General features: G+C 41.3%; 1 protein-coding gene across 1 annotated transcript; it reads left to right on the top strand.

Annotated features, from left to right (window-relative positions):
* The first annotated feature begins 4,116 nt into the window (after window positions 1–4,116).
* Window positions 4,117–13,953, top strand: FCAR (Fc fragment of IgA receptor). Its single transcript, XM_032848737.1, has 4 exons — window positions 4,117–4,150; window positions 8,731–9,015; window positions 11,712–12,035; window positions 13,730–13,953. Exons 1-4 carry the CDS (start codon window positions 4,117–4,119, stop codon window positions 13,951–13,953), a joined length of 867 nt encoding a protein of 288 aa, XP_032704628.1.
* Window positions 13,954–17,587: the final 3,634 nt, after the last annotated feature.

The following is a 17,587-nucleotide window of genomic DNA, read 5'->3' as shown; positions in this document are numbered from 1 at the left end:
ACATGTTGTTTCCTGTCTTGCTAATTTTGGCCATTCTAACTGGTGTAAGGTGATATCTCAATGTGGTTTTAATTTGAATCTCCCTAATGGCTAGTGATGATGAACATTTTTTCATGGGTCTGATAGCCATTTGTATGTCTTCATTGGAGAAGTGTCTGTTCATATCTTCTGCCCATTTTTTGATATGATTATCTGTTTTGTGTGTGTTGAGTTTGAGGAGTTCTTTACAGATCCTGGATATCAACCTTTTGTCTGTACTGTCATTTGCAAATATCTTCTCCCATTCCATGGGTTGCCTCTTTGTTTTGTTGACTGTTTCCTTTGCTGTGCAGAAGCTTTTGATTTTGATGAAGTCCCAAAAGTTTATTTTTGCTTTTGTTTCCTTTGCCTTTGGAGACATATCTTGAAAGAAGTTGCTGTGGCTGATATCAAAGATATCAGTTCTCCTCTAGGATTCTGATGGATTCCTGTCTCACATTGAGGTCTTTTATCCATTTCGAGTTTATTTTTGTGTACGGTGTAAGAGAATGGTCAAGTTTCATTCTTCTACATATAGCAGTCCAATTTTCCCAGCACCATTTATTGAAGAGACTGTCTTTTTTCCCACTATATATTTTTTTCCTGCTTTGTCGAAGATTATTTGACCATAGAGTTGAGGGTCCATATCTGGGCTCTCTACTCTGTACCACTGGTCTATGTTTGAAATTTAATCCTATCCATGCATGTAAGAGAAGTGTCTTCCCTCCTGTGTAGGAATCCATTGTGTGACTATGTCACAGTTATGTATCTAGTCATGGTAAGTCTCTCAAACTCTGATGTCTTAAATTTCTTGCCCTCCTTCATCCTTCTAGAATCATCTGGATAGGTTTACCCATTCCTACTGGAATCTGGGAAGCCATGCTAGGGCAGGTCCAAACATCCTCAAGTGAGAGACACCTGGTAACTCTTGTTGGTTGCCAGAGAGCACCTGGCTGGTGTCCCCAGCATGGGGACTGGCTCTCTCCCACCACCTCTGCAGCTCCCACTTCAGGGCACATTAAAGGGTCCCATGCACACCATGTCTCAACTCAGTATAGACGATTGCCCCCAAGGCTCAATCAAGGAGATCCAGTAGGAGCAAGTGGATCTATCTGGATGATTCTGGAAAAACAAAACAGTGTAAGAAATTAAGACATCTGAGTTTGGGAGGCTCATTAGAACATAGGTCTAGCAATATTTTGAATGCAGAATTAGCATCAAAGCTAGTAAACATCTTTGTTAGTGAACAACAGTGAAAATGATAGGTGTCTTTGTGGCAATGACAGGAATTCACACCTTTTTGAGCACCTGTTTAATGAAATGTGCTTTACGTATGTTTCCTTGATGAATCTTTATGTAAAATTTGCCAGAGCTCCTTGTTATCTCCACTTTGCAAAGTAGGGAAATTCAAAGAGATTAAGTGCCTTGCAAAAGAGAAGATGTGTCTTGTCAAAGGCCACACAACACAGCACAGTTGTTGACCATCATGGGGCCCCAAAGAGAAGACCCCTGAGCCCATCCATACCACCCCCTATAAACAAAGGTCACACCTTGGATTTAGAGGATTGTTCCAGATATGGACTTTAAAACACACTTGAGTTTAGGAACCAAGTATGGCCTTGGACTTGGCTCAAAAAATTTCCAGGAAGTCAGTTAATTTTGTTCATCACACATTGTGGGAAAACAGCTACAATTAGAAAGGAAGTTTTTCAGCTTCCTCTTCCTTGAAATCAGTTTGTAGAGGGACCTGAACAGTGATGACAGGGCCTGACAGACCGCACCCAGGGTATGGATCAGTTCTGTGGGGCTCCTGGTTTCTGCACAACATAGGTGTACAATAACCAGGGAAGGAAAACAAGCATGTTATATCTTACTGAGATCTCCAAGGGGAAACATGGTGGAGTTACCTGGAATTCCCCAGACATCAGGCATGCATGAACCCATAATTATCACATGGACAACTGAGGTTTTCTGCAACCCCAGCCTAGATGTGGCTTTTTGAGCAGAGTTTCAGCATGGATGCTAGGGTTAAGGCAAGAGTTTGGAAGAGAGGTTAAGTCTCCAGGTAGCTTCTCATGAAGTGTTATGAATGAATGTGAGAAGGCAAGTTTTTCCTCCAGACTACAGTGTCTTCCTCCTTGGTAGAGAAGCAAGAGATTCCTTCAGGGTAGTTGGAAGGAAAAAACAGGGTGTTTAGGATAGGTTTGATTCTGGGAGGAACTTGTTGAGACCTCAGGGTTAAAGGAACACTTTGAGGATTTGTGCTTGGAAATGTGCTCTAGAGGCCTTCCCACTGGACTGATCTACGTTCTGCGACCCTAAGTGGGGCCTACATCCTGTAGAACCTAAATGCCTCAAGGAAGGGAGGTGGGATGCTGTGGGATGTATGAAGCTAAGTGATGTCTCAGAACAAGGTCCAGTTCCACAGCCCGCATGTGCCAACAGATGGTGCAGGACACTGGTTCTCAGTTGGGGCAATATTGCCCACCAGGAACCATTATGGCAATGTCTGAAGACATTTTTAGTTGTCATGACTGTGGAGGGGGTTGCTACTGGCATCTACCACGCAGAGGTCAGGGATGCTGCTCAACACCCTTCAATGTCCGGGATGGCCTCCTCCACACACACAGGGAGCAAAGAATCCTTCTCCAGCTCCAAATGTCAATAGTACTAAAGCTGAAAAAACCTGTGTCTAGGATACAATGCTGGTCACCATTTCAAAACACTAGCAGCTGGGAAATGTGATATATCCTGAAGTAAACTCATTTTTTTTTCAATGACAAAGGCATATTTTATTAGACAGTGATCGATATATATTATAACTATATATATAGATAAATAGATATATGATGTAGTTATATAGATAGATAGTATAGTTATATGTATATCTAGATATAAATAGATATTATAGATAGATATATCTTATAGCTAGATAGCAACACTTCCATTTATTCTCTGACATACAACATAAAATATTCACATATCAGTATATACTAAGAAAAGCAACTTTCACCATTTCTCAAAGTAGATCCCTCGGGTCTTTTCAAGTCGGCCCTTCCCTCAAGGGTAAGTCACTATGTTCCTACAAGCAAATAGAAAAATCCACGCTCTATCGATCACTGGAATGTAACAAATTGGTCATGATCATCTCATCCCAGGATGAAGTGATCAAATAACCTTAGCATCTCCCCTGGAGAGTCCAAGACATGCTTCAGAGATCAATATTTTTTGGATGTTTAACAATTAAATTTTATTTTGCTCCTTCTTAGCTGCAGGGTCTTTGGCAAAGTCATTTCTCTTGAAGACTCATTTTCACTGTTTTTAAAATCTGACTGTTGGTGGTGCCTTCCAAAAGATGGGAGAAGCTCACTTTGGGCATTTGGTGTATTGGAAGGCAAGAGTGTATGTATTATAATGAAAATGTGGCAAATGTTAGAGAATTTGATTTGGAATATTTGACTTCCCATCCCATCTTACAGCTAAATATCTATCTATCCAGTATCTGTATCTAGATATATAGATAAGAATAAGTATAGGTATAAGACTTTCTTTCCCTACAGATGATGAATAGCTCCTGAGAAAATTCCTCTGCATGCTGGCATAAAGAAAATCCCCTGTGTAAGAGTATATTGTCTTCCTGATCAAGCCCAAGGGGATATACTTAGTCCCTGAATTCCAGAGAGGGCACATGGATCCATAACAGGCAAAGACATGTGGCTTTTGACTAATGGTCCAATGAAGACGAATCTCTGTCTGTATGGCACCATCTGACACTCTGTCCCAGGCCCCTCCACTTGGACGTGGGCTCTGTTTTAAAGAAGGATTTGAGCCCCAATAGACATCAGTTGAGGAAAACACTCACTTCTCATAGGAAACATAAGCAGTAAGATTGGCCTCCTCTCAGGCCCCACCCAAGAGCTATCCAGAACTAAGTTCTTGGGAAGGAACCATTATTTGTGGGGCAATAGATGGAGAAATTCTCTGACCAGAGACTCTGACCTCATACTTCCTGCTGATCTATCTTACTGTCTACAAGATCTCTCATTCTGCAAATGTACACCAACAAGAGACTAACTGGGCTGAGGCTGTTTCAGAATCATGGATCCCAGAGACACCATCCTTCTCTGTTTTGGTGAGTCCCCAAAAGCAAGTGGGTCCAGGGGAAGGAGGGGGAGTTCCAAAACAGTAAATGTCCCTCTTACTATGAGGACTCAGAAGATTCTAACCACCATATTGGAGAGTTGGCCTTTGCCCAGGTGTCTATAACTGTGTCTGCCCAAATCCAAGTAGCTTATGGGACCTATTCAACCCATGTAATGCTGTCTAGAGATCCATGAGGGGTCCAGAATTCCTATAGATGAGAGCCGTAGGGCCTGGAATCTAGAAGATAAAACTAAAAGATGAGCCTCAAAGCGATGCTTGCTGTGGAAGAAAAAAAATTACACCCTGCATGTCATTAAGCAGGGTGACTTGAAATAAAGGTAGAAACTGGAGAACTGATCTCTCATGAATCTCTCTCTTCCAGTGCTCTGTCAGAGCCAGAAGATTTGGGCACAGGAAGGTAAGTGTTCTGCTAACTCTCTCCAAGATACCTTATATCTTAGGACAGAAGGGTTGGAAGAGCAGTCAAAACCCCAAGCAAATTCCAATTTTATTCCCCATCCCAGCCATCTCTGCTGTGTTCCCCTCTCCAAACACATCTCACTCAGACCTGGATTTAGTGTTTTCTTCCATTAGTGTTTTCTTCCATTGTCTTCCCCAATATCAAAGACACATATTTAACTGACTGTTCACAACTTCAGGGGTGAGGAAGTTGGGAACCATTGGTGATTGCCCAGTATCTGTCCCTGTGTCAGACCTGCTTGTTTTCACAATCTAATTCTCTCCACTCTAACCACTTTGCTTCATCTAATGGGATGTTACCTTAGTCCCACCCTCACAAGCTGTCTCTGTACCGGACACCAAGTAGCTCTCAAGTATGAGTGTATGTTGTCCCCTCCACTACTGTCTTGTCCATCCATGTCTTCTCTCTTCCAGCTCCTTCCAAAGACTGTAGATTGGATTACTTGAGTGTTTAAAGCACAGGTATCTTTATCTCCCTCCAACCCCTCAGGGATCAAACTTCAGATAAATCTACTGACATGACTGGTTCTCCCAAGCGCTGCCCGCACAAGCTGCATTTGCTCCCCCAACCCATCTTCTGCTCTCCCACTGAAACTCTGCTCCACACCCATGCAGAACTTACTTTAATTTGTCCCTCACTTATTTGTACTTTATTAACCCTTCTCCCATCGTCCCTTCTATCCACAATGCTCCTGATCTACCCATCCACATTGCCTAGTCAAATGCTACTCATCCTCATGTATCAGCTGAACCCTTACACTATTATCAGACTTCCAAGATCTACATCTCTGCACTGCAAACTGTGTGTCATGACCTGTGATTATATACTTTTTTATTTTTAAATTTATTTTATTTTTATTTTTAAAAAATTAGTATTGAGTTTGAGAAGTTCTTTATAGATCCTGGATATCAATCTTTTGTCTGTACTGTCATTTGCAAATATCTTCTCCCATTCCGTGGGTTGCCTCTTTGTTTTGTTGACTGTTTCCTTTGCTGTGCAGAAGCTTTTGATCTTGATGAAGTCCCAAAAGTTCATTTTTGCTTTTGTTTCCTTGACATATCTTGAAAGATATATCTTGAAAGAAGTTGCAGTGGCTGATATCGAAGAGGTTACTGCCTATGTTCTCCTCTAGGATTCTGATGGATTCCTGTCTCATGTTGAGGTCTTTTATCCATTTCGAGTTTATCTTTGTGTATGGTGTAAGAGAATGTTCGAGTTTCATTCTTCTATATATAGCTATCCAATTTTACCAGCACCATTTATTGTAGAGACTGTCTTTTTCACTGTATATTTTTTCCTACGTTGTCAAAGATTATTTGACCATAGAGTTGAGGGTCCATATCTGGGCTCTCTACTCTGTTCCACTGGTCTATGTGTCTGTTTTTATGCCAGTACCACGCTGTTTTGGGGATCACAGCTTTGTAGTAAACCTTGAAATCAGGTACTGTGATGCCCCCAGTTTTGTTTTTCTTTTTCAACATTTCCTTAGCAATTTGGGGTCTCTTCTGATTCCATACAAATTTTTGGATTATTTGCTCCAGCTCTTTGAAAAATATCGGTGGAATTTTGATCGGAATGGCATTAAAAGAATAGATTGCTGTAGGCAGTATAGACATTTTAACAATGTTTATTCTTCCGATCCAAGAGCATGGAATGGTCTTCCATCTTTTTGTGTCTTCTATTTCTTTCATGAGTGTTCTGTAGTTCTTCGAGTACAGATCCTTTACTTCTTTGGTTAGGCTTATTCCCAGGTATCTTATGGTTCTTGGTGCCATAGTAAATGGAATCGATTCTCTAATTTCCCTTTCTGTATTTTCATTGTTAGTGTATAAGAAAGCCACTGATTTCTGTACATTGACTTTGTATCCTGCCACATTACTGAATAGCTGTATGAGTTCTAGTAGTTTGGGGGTGGAGTCTTTTGGGTTTTCTGACATTTCCCACATCATCATTCCCTTAAAGGTCTTACCCCAGTTGTGTAGATCAAGGTTTGTCAACCTCAGACCTATCGACATTTAGGGGCAGATAGTCCTTTGTTGGGAAGGAAGTCCTGTGCATTGTAAGACCCCTTGCCTTTATCCAGTAGATGCCAACAGTGCTTCCCGTCCCATTTCTGACAACTAAAAATGTCCCCAGACATTGCCATATTGTCCCCTGGGAGGCAAAATTGCCCCTGATTGAGAACCACTGGTTTAGGTCAAGGTATTAAGTGAACACTGTGTCTGCATTAATGGAGGCATCACTCCACATACTTTGGAAGAAAAAAAAAGCACAGTTGTATTGGTGAATGAATAATACTGAATAACAGGAAATCCTGCAATTTTTGGTAAATACAGTCATCACCTTCCATGGCCACAGGGAGTAGGCTGGTTGTCCTTGATGGCAATCCTCCTGAGCATGGCAGAGTCTTTCCTCCTTCACAGAGCTGCAGTTGGGCACATCACTATCAAGTCTAAAATAGATGATACACCTCAATAAAGGAACCAGCAGGTTGTGAGTTGTTGAGGAGGATTTCCATGGCAACAAAACACTAAGACTTTGTGGCAGACTCATGGTTGCTAAGGGAGGGGCTGTGGGAAGAAAGAGTGGGAAGTGACCTCTTAGTGTGTACAAAATCTCCTCTGGGGTGATAAAAATGCAACAAGGTAGAGGTGATGGTTGGACAACATTGTGAATGAACTAAATGCCACCAAATCATACTCTTTAAAAATGGTTCATTATACACTATGTGAATTTTACCTAAAAAGAAAATTAACATGAAAAGGAAGAAGTTTGTTTCCTCAAAAGGCAAAACAGAATTATCATATGACCCACCAGTTCCATTCCTATGTATATAACCAAAGGAATTGAAAGTAGGGACTAGCATAGATGCCTGTACACCAATGCTCAAATCAGCATTATTCACCATAGCCAAAGATGGAAAAACCCGATATCCATTGGCCTGTGTGGATAATCAAAATGTGGTCTACACAGACATTGGAATGTTATTCAGCCATTCAAACAAAGGGTATTCTGACACATGCCACAACATTTGTGAACCTTATTCAGGATATTATGCTCAGTGAAATACACCAGACATGGAAAGACAAATACTGTATTATTCCACTGATATGGAGTACCTTGAAAGTAGAAAGTAGATCAGCTATTACTGGTGGTTGAAGAAAGAGGGAGTGGGGAGTTTCTGCTTAATGATTATAGAGGTTCTGTCTGGAGTCATGAAAAAATTCTAAAAATAGAGGTCATGTTTTCACAATACAATGAATGTAATTAATGCCATTGAACTGTTCACTTAAAAAATGGTTAAAATGGGGGGTTGGGTTGGTGCCTGGCTGGCTTAGTGAGTAGAGCATGTAATTCTCAATCTCGGTCAGGAGTTCAAGTCCCACGTTGAGTGTGGTGCTTACCCAAAAATTAAAAAAAAAGCTGAAATAGTGAATTTTACATTATATATATTTTACTACATTTAGAAAATACCAAAAGAAAGATTTTCTTATTTTTTTATTATTTTTATTTCTTTTCAGCGTAACAGTATTCATTGTGTTTGCACCACACCACACCCAGTGCTCCATGCAATCCGTGCCCTCCATAATACCCACCACCTGCTTCCCCCAACCTCCCACCCTCCGCCCCTTCAAAACCCTCAGATTGTTTTTCAGAGTCCATAGTCTCTCATGGTTCACCTCCCCTTCCAATTTCCCCAAACTTCCTTTTCCTCTCCATCTCCCCTTGTCCTCCATGCTATTTGTTATGCTCCACAAATGAGTGAAACCATATGATAATTGACTCTCTCTGCTTGACTTATTTCACTCAGCATAATCTCTTCCAGTCCTGTCCATGTTGCTACAAAAGTTGGGTATTCATCCTTTCTGATGGAGGCATAATACTCCATAGTGTATATGGACCACATCTTCCTTATCCATTTGTCCGTTGAAGGGCATCTTGGTTCTTTCCACAGTTTGGCGATTTTTAAGAGGAAAGAATTGCAGGTCCTTCACACCTTAATTTATTTGTATTCTGCCCACAGATAAGGAAAGAAGTATGGTTTCTCCACAGCAGACTACCTGAGTCTGGGCTCTATTTTCTTCTAGGGGATTTTCCTATTCCTGTCATATCTGCCACACCTGGTTCTATGATTCCCTGGAATGAGTCTGTGAAGATCCTGTGTTGGGGGACTCCTGAGTCTTACTTGTACCAACTGGAAATCCTGAGAAACTTCACATTCAAGGTGGTGGAGAAGAAACTGGGATTTCAGAATGAGGCTGAATTCCTCATTAAACACATGAATCCAAACACTGCAGGGCGTTATCAGTGCAAGTATAGGAAACAGGACCACTGGTCAGAGCACAGTAAAGCCTTGGAGCTGATGGTGACAGGTGAGAACACATCCAGAGTCTCCAGTCCTCGGGTGTTTTTTCTTTCTTATTTTTTCATAGACTTGACTTTTATAACAGGTTTTCAGGTTTCAGAAAAAATTGAGAAGATAGGACAGAGCAGCCCCATATACCTATCACCCACTCTCCCCTTTTGTTGACATTCTGTTGATATGGCACTTTTCTTACCATTAATGAACCCCTCTGGGTAGCTAAGCATGTGCCAGAGTGCACAGTTTATTTAGGTTTCCTTAATAAGGACGGGTGATGGAGAATGGCATGAAGGAGCCATGAAGGAGGGCGCCTGATGTGATGGACACTGGGTGTGGTAGGCAACAGATGAATTATTGATTAGTACATCTGAAACTAATGATGTAGTATATGTTGGCTAATTGAATTTAAATAAAAATTTAAAAGATTTCCATACACACAATGGAATATCACTCAGCCACCAGAAAGGATGAATACCCAACTTTTGTAACAACATGGATGGGACTGGAGGAGATTATGCTGAGTGAAAAAAAGTCAAGCAGAGAAAGTCAATTATTATATGGTTTCCCTTACTTGTGGAGCATAAGGAAGAGCATGGAGGACATTAGGAGAAGGAAGGGAAAAATGAAGGAGGGGTGGGGAATCAGAGAGGAAGATGAACCATGAGAGACTATGGACTCCAGGAAACAAACTGAAGGTTTTAGAGGGAAGGGGGTCGGGGATGGGTGAGCTTGGTGATAGGTATTGAGGAGGGCACATGTTGTGATGAGCACTGGGTGTTATATACAAACAATGAATCATGGAAGACTACATCAAGAACTAATGATGTACTGTATGGTGACTAACGTAACATAATTTAGTTCATTAATAAAATGTAAAAAAGATTTTCTTAGCTTTTACGCAGCATCCTTCATCTGCCCTAGGATCCCATCCCACACTGCATGCAGTTGTCATATCTCCTTGGGCTCCTCTTGGCTGTGGCAGCTTTGAGGAGGGCTGGTCAGGCACTTCGTAGGATGCCCCACCATTGGAAGTTGTCTTATGTTTCTCTTGTGGTGAGACAGGGTCCTGGGCATCTTGGAGGTAGACCACAGAAGCACAGTGCCATTTTCACCACATCACATTATGGTAGACACCATACACATGAACACAGCTGTTGGTGCTGAGTCATTGGAAGTTGTCTGATGTTTCTCTCGTGGTGAGACAGGGTCCTGGGCATCTTGGAGGAAGACCACAGAAGCACAGTGCCATTTTCACCACATCACATTATGGTATACACCATACACATGAACACAGCTGTTGGTGCTGAGTCTGAGCACCTGGCTGAGGGAGCACGTGCAGGTCTCTCTTCCTGACCCTTCCTGTATGGGAAGAAATCAGTAAAGGCAGCCTGTGCCTAAGGAGGGGGAAGTTATGTTCCCCAGACAAGTCCAGCCCTAGATGTTAAGCTCTCTGTCCTCAGGGTGGCTTGACCCTGTGTTTCTAGAAGAGTTTGTTTCTAGAAGTGTTCATTCTGAATTTCCCAGTCTTTTCACCTGCTAACGTTCTTTTTACACAATGTTGCCTCTCTCAGCCTCTGACACAGCTCCTCAAACTCTTTGGATACTATCCCTCACTTTCCCCAAATATGGCTTGTGGTGTTGGGATTTATAATAATAACTATATATTTGGTCTTTGCTCCTGTTCTGGCACAGAGCTCTTAAATCCCTTGGAATCTCCTGAATGATTAAGAAAGGTAAAGGTGTTTTGACATTCCTAACAAACCCCTTCCCACCGTAGTTGAGGTTAGGTTAATGAGGTGACTTTTGGACTCCACAGTAAGGACAGAGGCTGGTTGCCAGGAGAACCAATCATGTGACTACAATGTTAGAACTTTCCATCCCACTTACCTCCACCTCAAGGGAGCAGGGAGGGGCTGGAGGTTGAATCAATGGCTAATGGCCAAAGATTTAATCAACCATACCTAGGTAATGAAGCCTCCGTAAGAAACCAAAAGCCCAGGGTTCAGAGAGCTTCCAGGTTGGTGAGCACGTGGTAGAGCAGCACACCTGAAGAGGGCACCCGGCCTTATGCATCGCTACCATCTGACTGTCCCTGATTGTATCCTTTACAACAAACCAGGGATCTAGCAAGTAAGCTGATTTCCTGAGCCTGTAAGAAGGTCTGGCAAATCAAATGAACCCAAAGACGGCGTTGTGGGAACTTTTGATTTACAGCCATTCTGCCAGGACCACAGGTGACACAGGGGACTTGTGATTGGCATCTGAAGTGGGAGCAGTCTCAGGACTGAGCCCTTAACCTGCGGGATCTGATGTTGCCTCCAGGTAGATAGTGTCAGAATTAAGTTGAATTATGGGATGCCCGCTGGGTGTCTCAGGATTGCTTGGTGGTGTCAGGGGGAAACCCCACATGCTGTACTTGGAACAGAATCACATGGGTCTTATGGCTCCAGAAACAAGATCTCTATCTCTTGAAGATGGCGTCTCATCCAAGCCCCAGAGGCTGCTTGTTTGCTAAGCTCTGTCTGCAATATTCTGGAACAGAGTATGGGTCCTGGGGTAGGGAAATGGGATGTTCCCAGCTCCCACTCCTTTGGGTCAGGGACCATCAGCGTGTTCCCTTCTCTTACCATGGCTCCAATAGGAGTGGTGGGTATAAAGGGGAAAGGAAGAAAAATCTTGCTAAGAGCTCACTCTCTTCTCTTTCAGGCTTCTACAACAAACCCTTCATCGCTGCTGACCAGGATACTGTGGTGATGCTAGGGAAGAACATCTCCCTGCAGTGCAGTTCAGCACACATCCCATTTGATAGATTTTCACTGACCAAGGAAGGAGGAGCTGCCCTGGGGGACAGAACCAAACTGGGGGACACCAAGGCGACTTCACAGAACCAAACTGGGGGACACCAAGGCGACTTCATTCTAGGTCCTGTGAACCAAAGCTTCTCAGGGAACTACAGGTGCTATGGTTGGTACAGTGGAAGCCCTTATGTGTGGTCAGCCCCCAGTGATGCCCTGAGGCTTGAGGTCACAGGTAGGTGCACCCCAACCCAGCCCTGTGTCCTCCTCCCCTGGGGCTTTGGCCTCAGACAGAAATACAAAGATAATCACTGAGAAAGAACAGTGGGGCAGTAGAGACTGTGAAGAGAGAAAGACTTTAACCCATGCCCCATTAGATTTTCATATCATCTCCTAGAGCTCTCCAGATGGTGCCCTTTATTTTTTTTCTTTGCCTTTTTTTTATCGTGTTCTGTTAGTCACCATACATCATTAGTATTTGATGCATTAGTATTTGATGCAGTACCCATTGTATGCATATAACACCCAGTGCTCCATGCAATCCATGCCCTCCTTAATACCCATCACAAGGCTCACACATCCCCTCACTCCCCTCCCTTCTAAAACCCTCAGTTTGTTTCCCAGAGTCCATAGTCTCTCATGGTTCGTCTCCCACATGGTCTGTTGAGAATGGAGCAGCCAAAGTTCAGAATCATGTTAAGGGGTATTGTTGAGACAGTAGATCTCAGGTAACACTTCAAAGATTAACCCATCTCTCTTCACATCCTTAGTTGCATCTGGAAACCCTTAAACTGAACTTCTGTACTAGAGTCTGCTCTGAGTGATTGGCTGGAAACTTATGGCTCATGGGAAGAACTCTAAAAACTCTAACATGAGCCCCATTATCACAGCGGTTGCATCCCTCCACTAAGCAGGAGAAGACAAGTTACAGAAAAAGAAAGCAACTGCTGACTGCTGAGCAGGCCAACCACTTTCATCTCTTGTGCCCACCTTGTCCAGTCACTCTACAAGCTGAGCACATATAATGGTCATGGTACTGTAAGATCATATAGGCTAGAGTGCTCTTTTCATTTAACAGTGCATGGATAATTGGGCATCAATGGAGGAGGAGTGAATTTATTAGTCTTTTTCTTTAGAGCTGATAGTCATTGCATTTTGTCTTAGAAATCATCTATCCCAGTGTCTGGATAATACTAGCCTGTATTATCCTCTCAAACTCAAACTATTTTGCATTTTGTAAGTAGGAACTAATTTGAAATTCCAAATCCATTTGAAATTACTTTCTGAATTTTAACAAGAGAGTTACTATGATTTCTGAGCATTGTCATTTCACAGTATTTTATTATATCTTTGAGAGAAATGTGGGGCCAGAAAGTCCATATAACAAATGAATTTTTTTTAAAGATTCAGAGAATAGCAATGTCTAGTGAACAATCACACAATAGTGGAGATGCAATTTACCTAAGAGTATCTGAAAATTTTCTCCGAGCTACTTCCCAGATACCAACAGTGCTGTATCCTTTGTCATGTATGAAAGAGGAACACAGGTTGTTATGTGGGGTGAAGAAAGTGTTGAGGAAAAAATTCAGCCTTCCAAGTGTATGGAGGTGTTGCAAGGATATGACTAGACTTTGAGGGAAATGAAGAGGGAATGAAAAATAAACACAATATCCCCTAAGCACCTCATTTCCCATTCACAAGACTCCCCTTTGACCCAGGTTCAAAGATTAGGTATGGCGCTCATGAATGCATGATCTCATTGAGGAGGGGTTCTGACTATAATGATGTACCATATGGTGACTGACATAAGACAATAAAAAAATTAAAAAATAAAAGAAATAGGGAAATGAGCTCCTTTTCAGGGCTTCCGGGTTGGGATAAAATGGAACATGACCAATGATTGCTATCTCCTTTGAATTGCATCTGCAGATATAATGAAACAAGATTACACAATGGGAAATTTGATCCGAATGAGTGTGGCAGTGCTGGTCCTTGTGGCTCTCTTGGCCATACTGCTTGAAAATTGGCACAGCCATCAGACTCTAAACAAGGAAGACAGAGCAGATTTTCCTGAGCTGAGCTGGAGTAAACAGAAAGACATGTGGACCTTTGAACAAACCCCTGACAGCCACAAGGTAGACACAAATCACTGAATTAGAAATGAGTCAGCACTTGTGGAGTCCTGCAGAGCTACTGGGAGAACAAAAAAGAGAAAGAGGCACTAACAATTTTGGATCCATTTTCAAACCAATGGTATTTTCTTATACATATCTGATATAGTTGTGCACCACCTTTCTAGATGTTGGTGATAAAATTCTTGGTATAGTCTTGGTTTAACTCATTCCTGTGATAAAAATCATGCAATGCATTCTCAGTTCTCATTGCTGACTGTTTTTCTCCCAGCCTCCACAGAAGGTCTGGCTCAAAATTTCACTCTGTCTTGAATTTATCAGCAAAACTAGATATCCTCACCGCCTTCTAGGTAAGACCTTAACACTTAGAATTCCATAAATTATTAATGCTACTAATTAATTATTAATAATGTCCATTCAACATACCATATATTCCATGACATGTATGCTTCTAGTTTTCCCTACACTGACATTTTTGTATTAACACATGCTTTCCCTGTAGTTAAAAACACTCTCCTGTTCTTTTGAAACTAACATTTCTTTTTTTCTTTTTATTTATTTGTTTAAAATAAATTAATTAACATATAGTGTATCATTAGTTTCAAAGGTAGAGTTTAGTGATTCACCAGTTGCATATAATACCCAGTGCTGCTTACATCAAGTGCCCTCCTTTTTGCCCATCACCCAGTTACCCATCCCCCCCACTTCTCCTCCAGCAACCTTCAGTTTGTTTCCTATACTTAAGAGTCTCTATGGTTTGTCTCCCTCTCTGATTTTGTCTTATTTTATTTTTCCTTCCCTTCTCCTGTGTTTATCTGTTTTGTATCTTAAATCCCACATATGAGTGAAGTCATATAATATTTGTCTTTCTCTAACTTATTTAACTTAGTATAATACCCTCTAGTTCCATCCACATCATTGCAAATAGCAAGATATCATTCTTTTGATGGCTGAGTAATATTCCATTGTATATATGAAACATTTCAAAATGTCTCATGCCTCCAGTGCAAAGTCAATAGATTTGTGAAAACAACCCAAACAAGCATCTCCTCTGGGAATTTTCAATATACTGCTTAGTTTGTTGATTCATCTCTTTGTAGTGTTTCTCATGAGGTCTACATGGCATAAAATATCAGAAATATTTATTGAGATTATGAATAAGGAAGTTGATAAAGGACATGTTAGAGATTGGGCCAGTTAAACTACAAGGAAGTGCCATAGTTTCAGAGGAGGGCTAATCAGAGACTTTACATCAGAGCCAGGATTTGGGCCCAAGAGATGAAAGGGGGTTTGATCCTGACAGAGGGAAAAGATTAGCCTCACACAAATGGTTTTATCCACACCAGGGGCTTGTTTGGAAAAGCATGGTGTAACCCTGGGAATAAAAAGATCCTCCAATCCTAGGAAAATACTATATTATCCTGTAGCCATGGTGACAAGGAGCCACCAGAACTGGGTTTTCACCCATCAACAATGACCACTCGCCTCAGGGAAAATGCCTTGGCCATTCAACCCACCAGCTCCTTGCTTCTAAATGTCAGCCAATCAGAAACAGGTTTACTCGAGTAAGCACTCCTGTGAGTGATAGCCAATCAAAAGTCCCCTTTAAACAAACACCTTTGGCAAATAATTCCAAACCCCAAGAGGGCCAGAGAATCCCCAAAACCATGTCTAGGATCATCTGTAGGCTCTGCTCAGAGTCTCAGAGACATCCCATCTGGCCAGCATACCAGCATAACTCTCCCTTAATATAGTAAAAATAAATTCGAGTCTGCCTTTTTTATTCCAGGCACTGAATGGTGAGTGCATTGGCCTACACAGTTCTTATATAGGGTTGATTTCGGTTAGGTGTAAGGCTTGGCTTAGGGACAGAGTATGGGGACTTCTAGTCACTTCTTTGAAGGAGCATAATGCAACCCTGTGAATTTTATTTTATTCAATCCACCTGTCATGGGAGCAAACATGCTCACAAATGATAAGATTTGATGGGCACCTGCTGGCTCAGTTGGTAAAGCATGGGACTTCTGATCTCGGGGTTGTGAGTTTGAGCCCCACACTGAGTGTAGAGATTACTTTAAAAAAAAAAAAACTTTAAAAAATGTTATGATTTGAATAATGATACAAATATATATAGATACAGAGTTTCAGTTTTGGATGCTGAGAAAGTTCTGGAGACAGATCTCCACAATGTGAATGGGCTTAATGCCACTAAACCGTACTCAAAAATGGTTAAAATGAAACCCTATGTCTGTCAAGGAGCAACTGTCTTTTGGGGTATAGAGTTTAGTTTTGAAAGATGAAAAGTTCCAGAGCAACAATGTGAATGTCTGCACACTAATGTATAATTGCTGAAGGTGGTAAATTTCATGTTATGAATTTTTTGTTACAATAAAAAAAATTTAATAGTTAAAATGGTAAAAAAAAAAAAAAGTTATGTATTTTTTACCACAATTTGTGAAAAGTTCGTTGTGGTCTGTAGAAACTGAAAGTAGATTAGTGGCTGCCTGGATCCTGCAGAGTTGGGGGTGTGGGGGGTAAGGTAACAGGCAATGATAGTCAGTGGGCATTGGGTTTCTTTTTGTGGTGGTGAAAAAATTTTAAAATTACATGGTGGTAACGGTTGAGCAATTCTGTGAATATACTGAAAACCATTGAATTATATAAATAGGTAAATTGTATGGTATGTAAGTCATACCTCAATAAAGTTTTTTTTTCAAGTACCAAGCGAATAAATTGTTAGTGACATCCTTGGAATTGCTCACTCTTTTTTTTTAATTTTTTTAATTTATTTTCAGCATAACAGTATTGCTCACTCTTTAAGAGATTGAGTGATGGCTTGAAATCCATCATCTCCAACATGGCTTACAGTCTCTAAACAGAGATAGTCCCAGGAGTGTGAGCTTAAGACAGAAATGGGCTCAAGAAAAACACGTGGACAAAGTCAAGTCTTTGGAAGGATTTCCCCCTTAGAAAAAGTGGCTATAAAATTGCTCCTATCACATCTCAGAAAATGACAAGCAAACCTACCTGTCTGCAAGTCTGGATGCAGACTTATGAAAAATCAGAAACACAGATATCTTGCACAAGAGTGTGAGGTTAAATTCCATTTCTGAGCTATATAGGACCCAAACCATAAGTGAATGTAAGATTGATTACAGCCTGCTGAGACACCTGGGCCCTCCAGAAGAATCAAATAGAAGGAAACACTTTCGCTACAAGTACACACAACAATATACATTGGAATCCCATAGGTAGGAAAACTCACTGTGAATGACCAGCAATTAAAAATTATAAACATCTTCATTGCCAATTTGGATACCTTTTATTTCTCTTTGTTGTCTGATTGCTGTTGCTAGGACTTCTAATACATGTTGAACAAGAGTGGTGAGAGTGGGCATCCTTGTCATGTTCCTGATCTCAACAGGAAGGCTGCAAGCTTTTTCCCATTGAGGATGATATTTGCTGTGGGTCTTTCATAGATTTGATGAAGTTCAGGAATGTTCCCTCTATCCCTATACTTTGAAGCATTTTAATCAGAAATGGATGTTGGATTTTGTCAAATGCTTTTTCTGCATCAATTGAGAGGACCATGTGGTTCTTCTCTCTTCTCTTATTAATTTGTTCTATCACATTGATTGATTTGCGAATGTTGAAC

This window comes from Lontra canadensis, unplaced genomic scaffold (assembly GCF_010015895.1).
Source record: "Lontra canadensis isolate GAN:19392208 unplaced genomic scaffold, GSC_riverotter_1.0 scaffold206, whole genome shotgun sequence".
Classification (NCBI taxonomy): domain Eukaryota; kingdom Metazoa; phylum Chordata; class Mammalia; order Carnivora; family Mustelidae; genus Lontra; species Lontra canadensis.
This window is presented reverse-complemented; position numbering and strand designations above follow the sequence as displayed.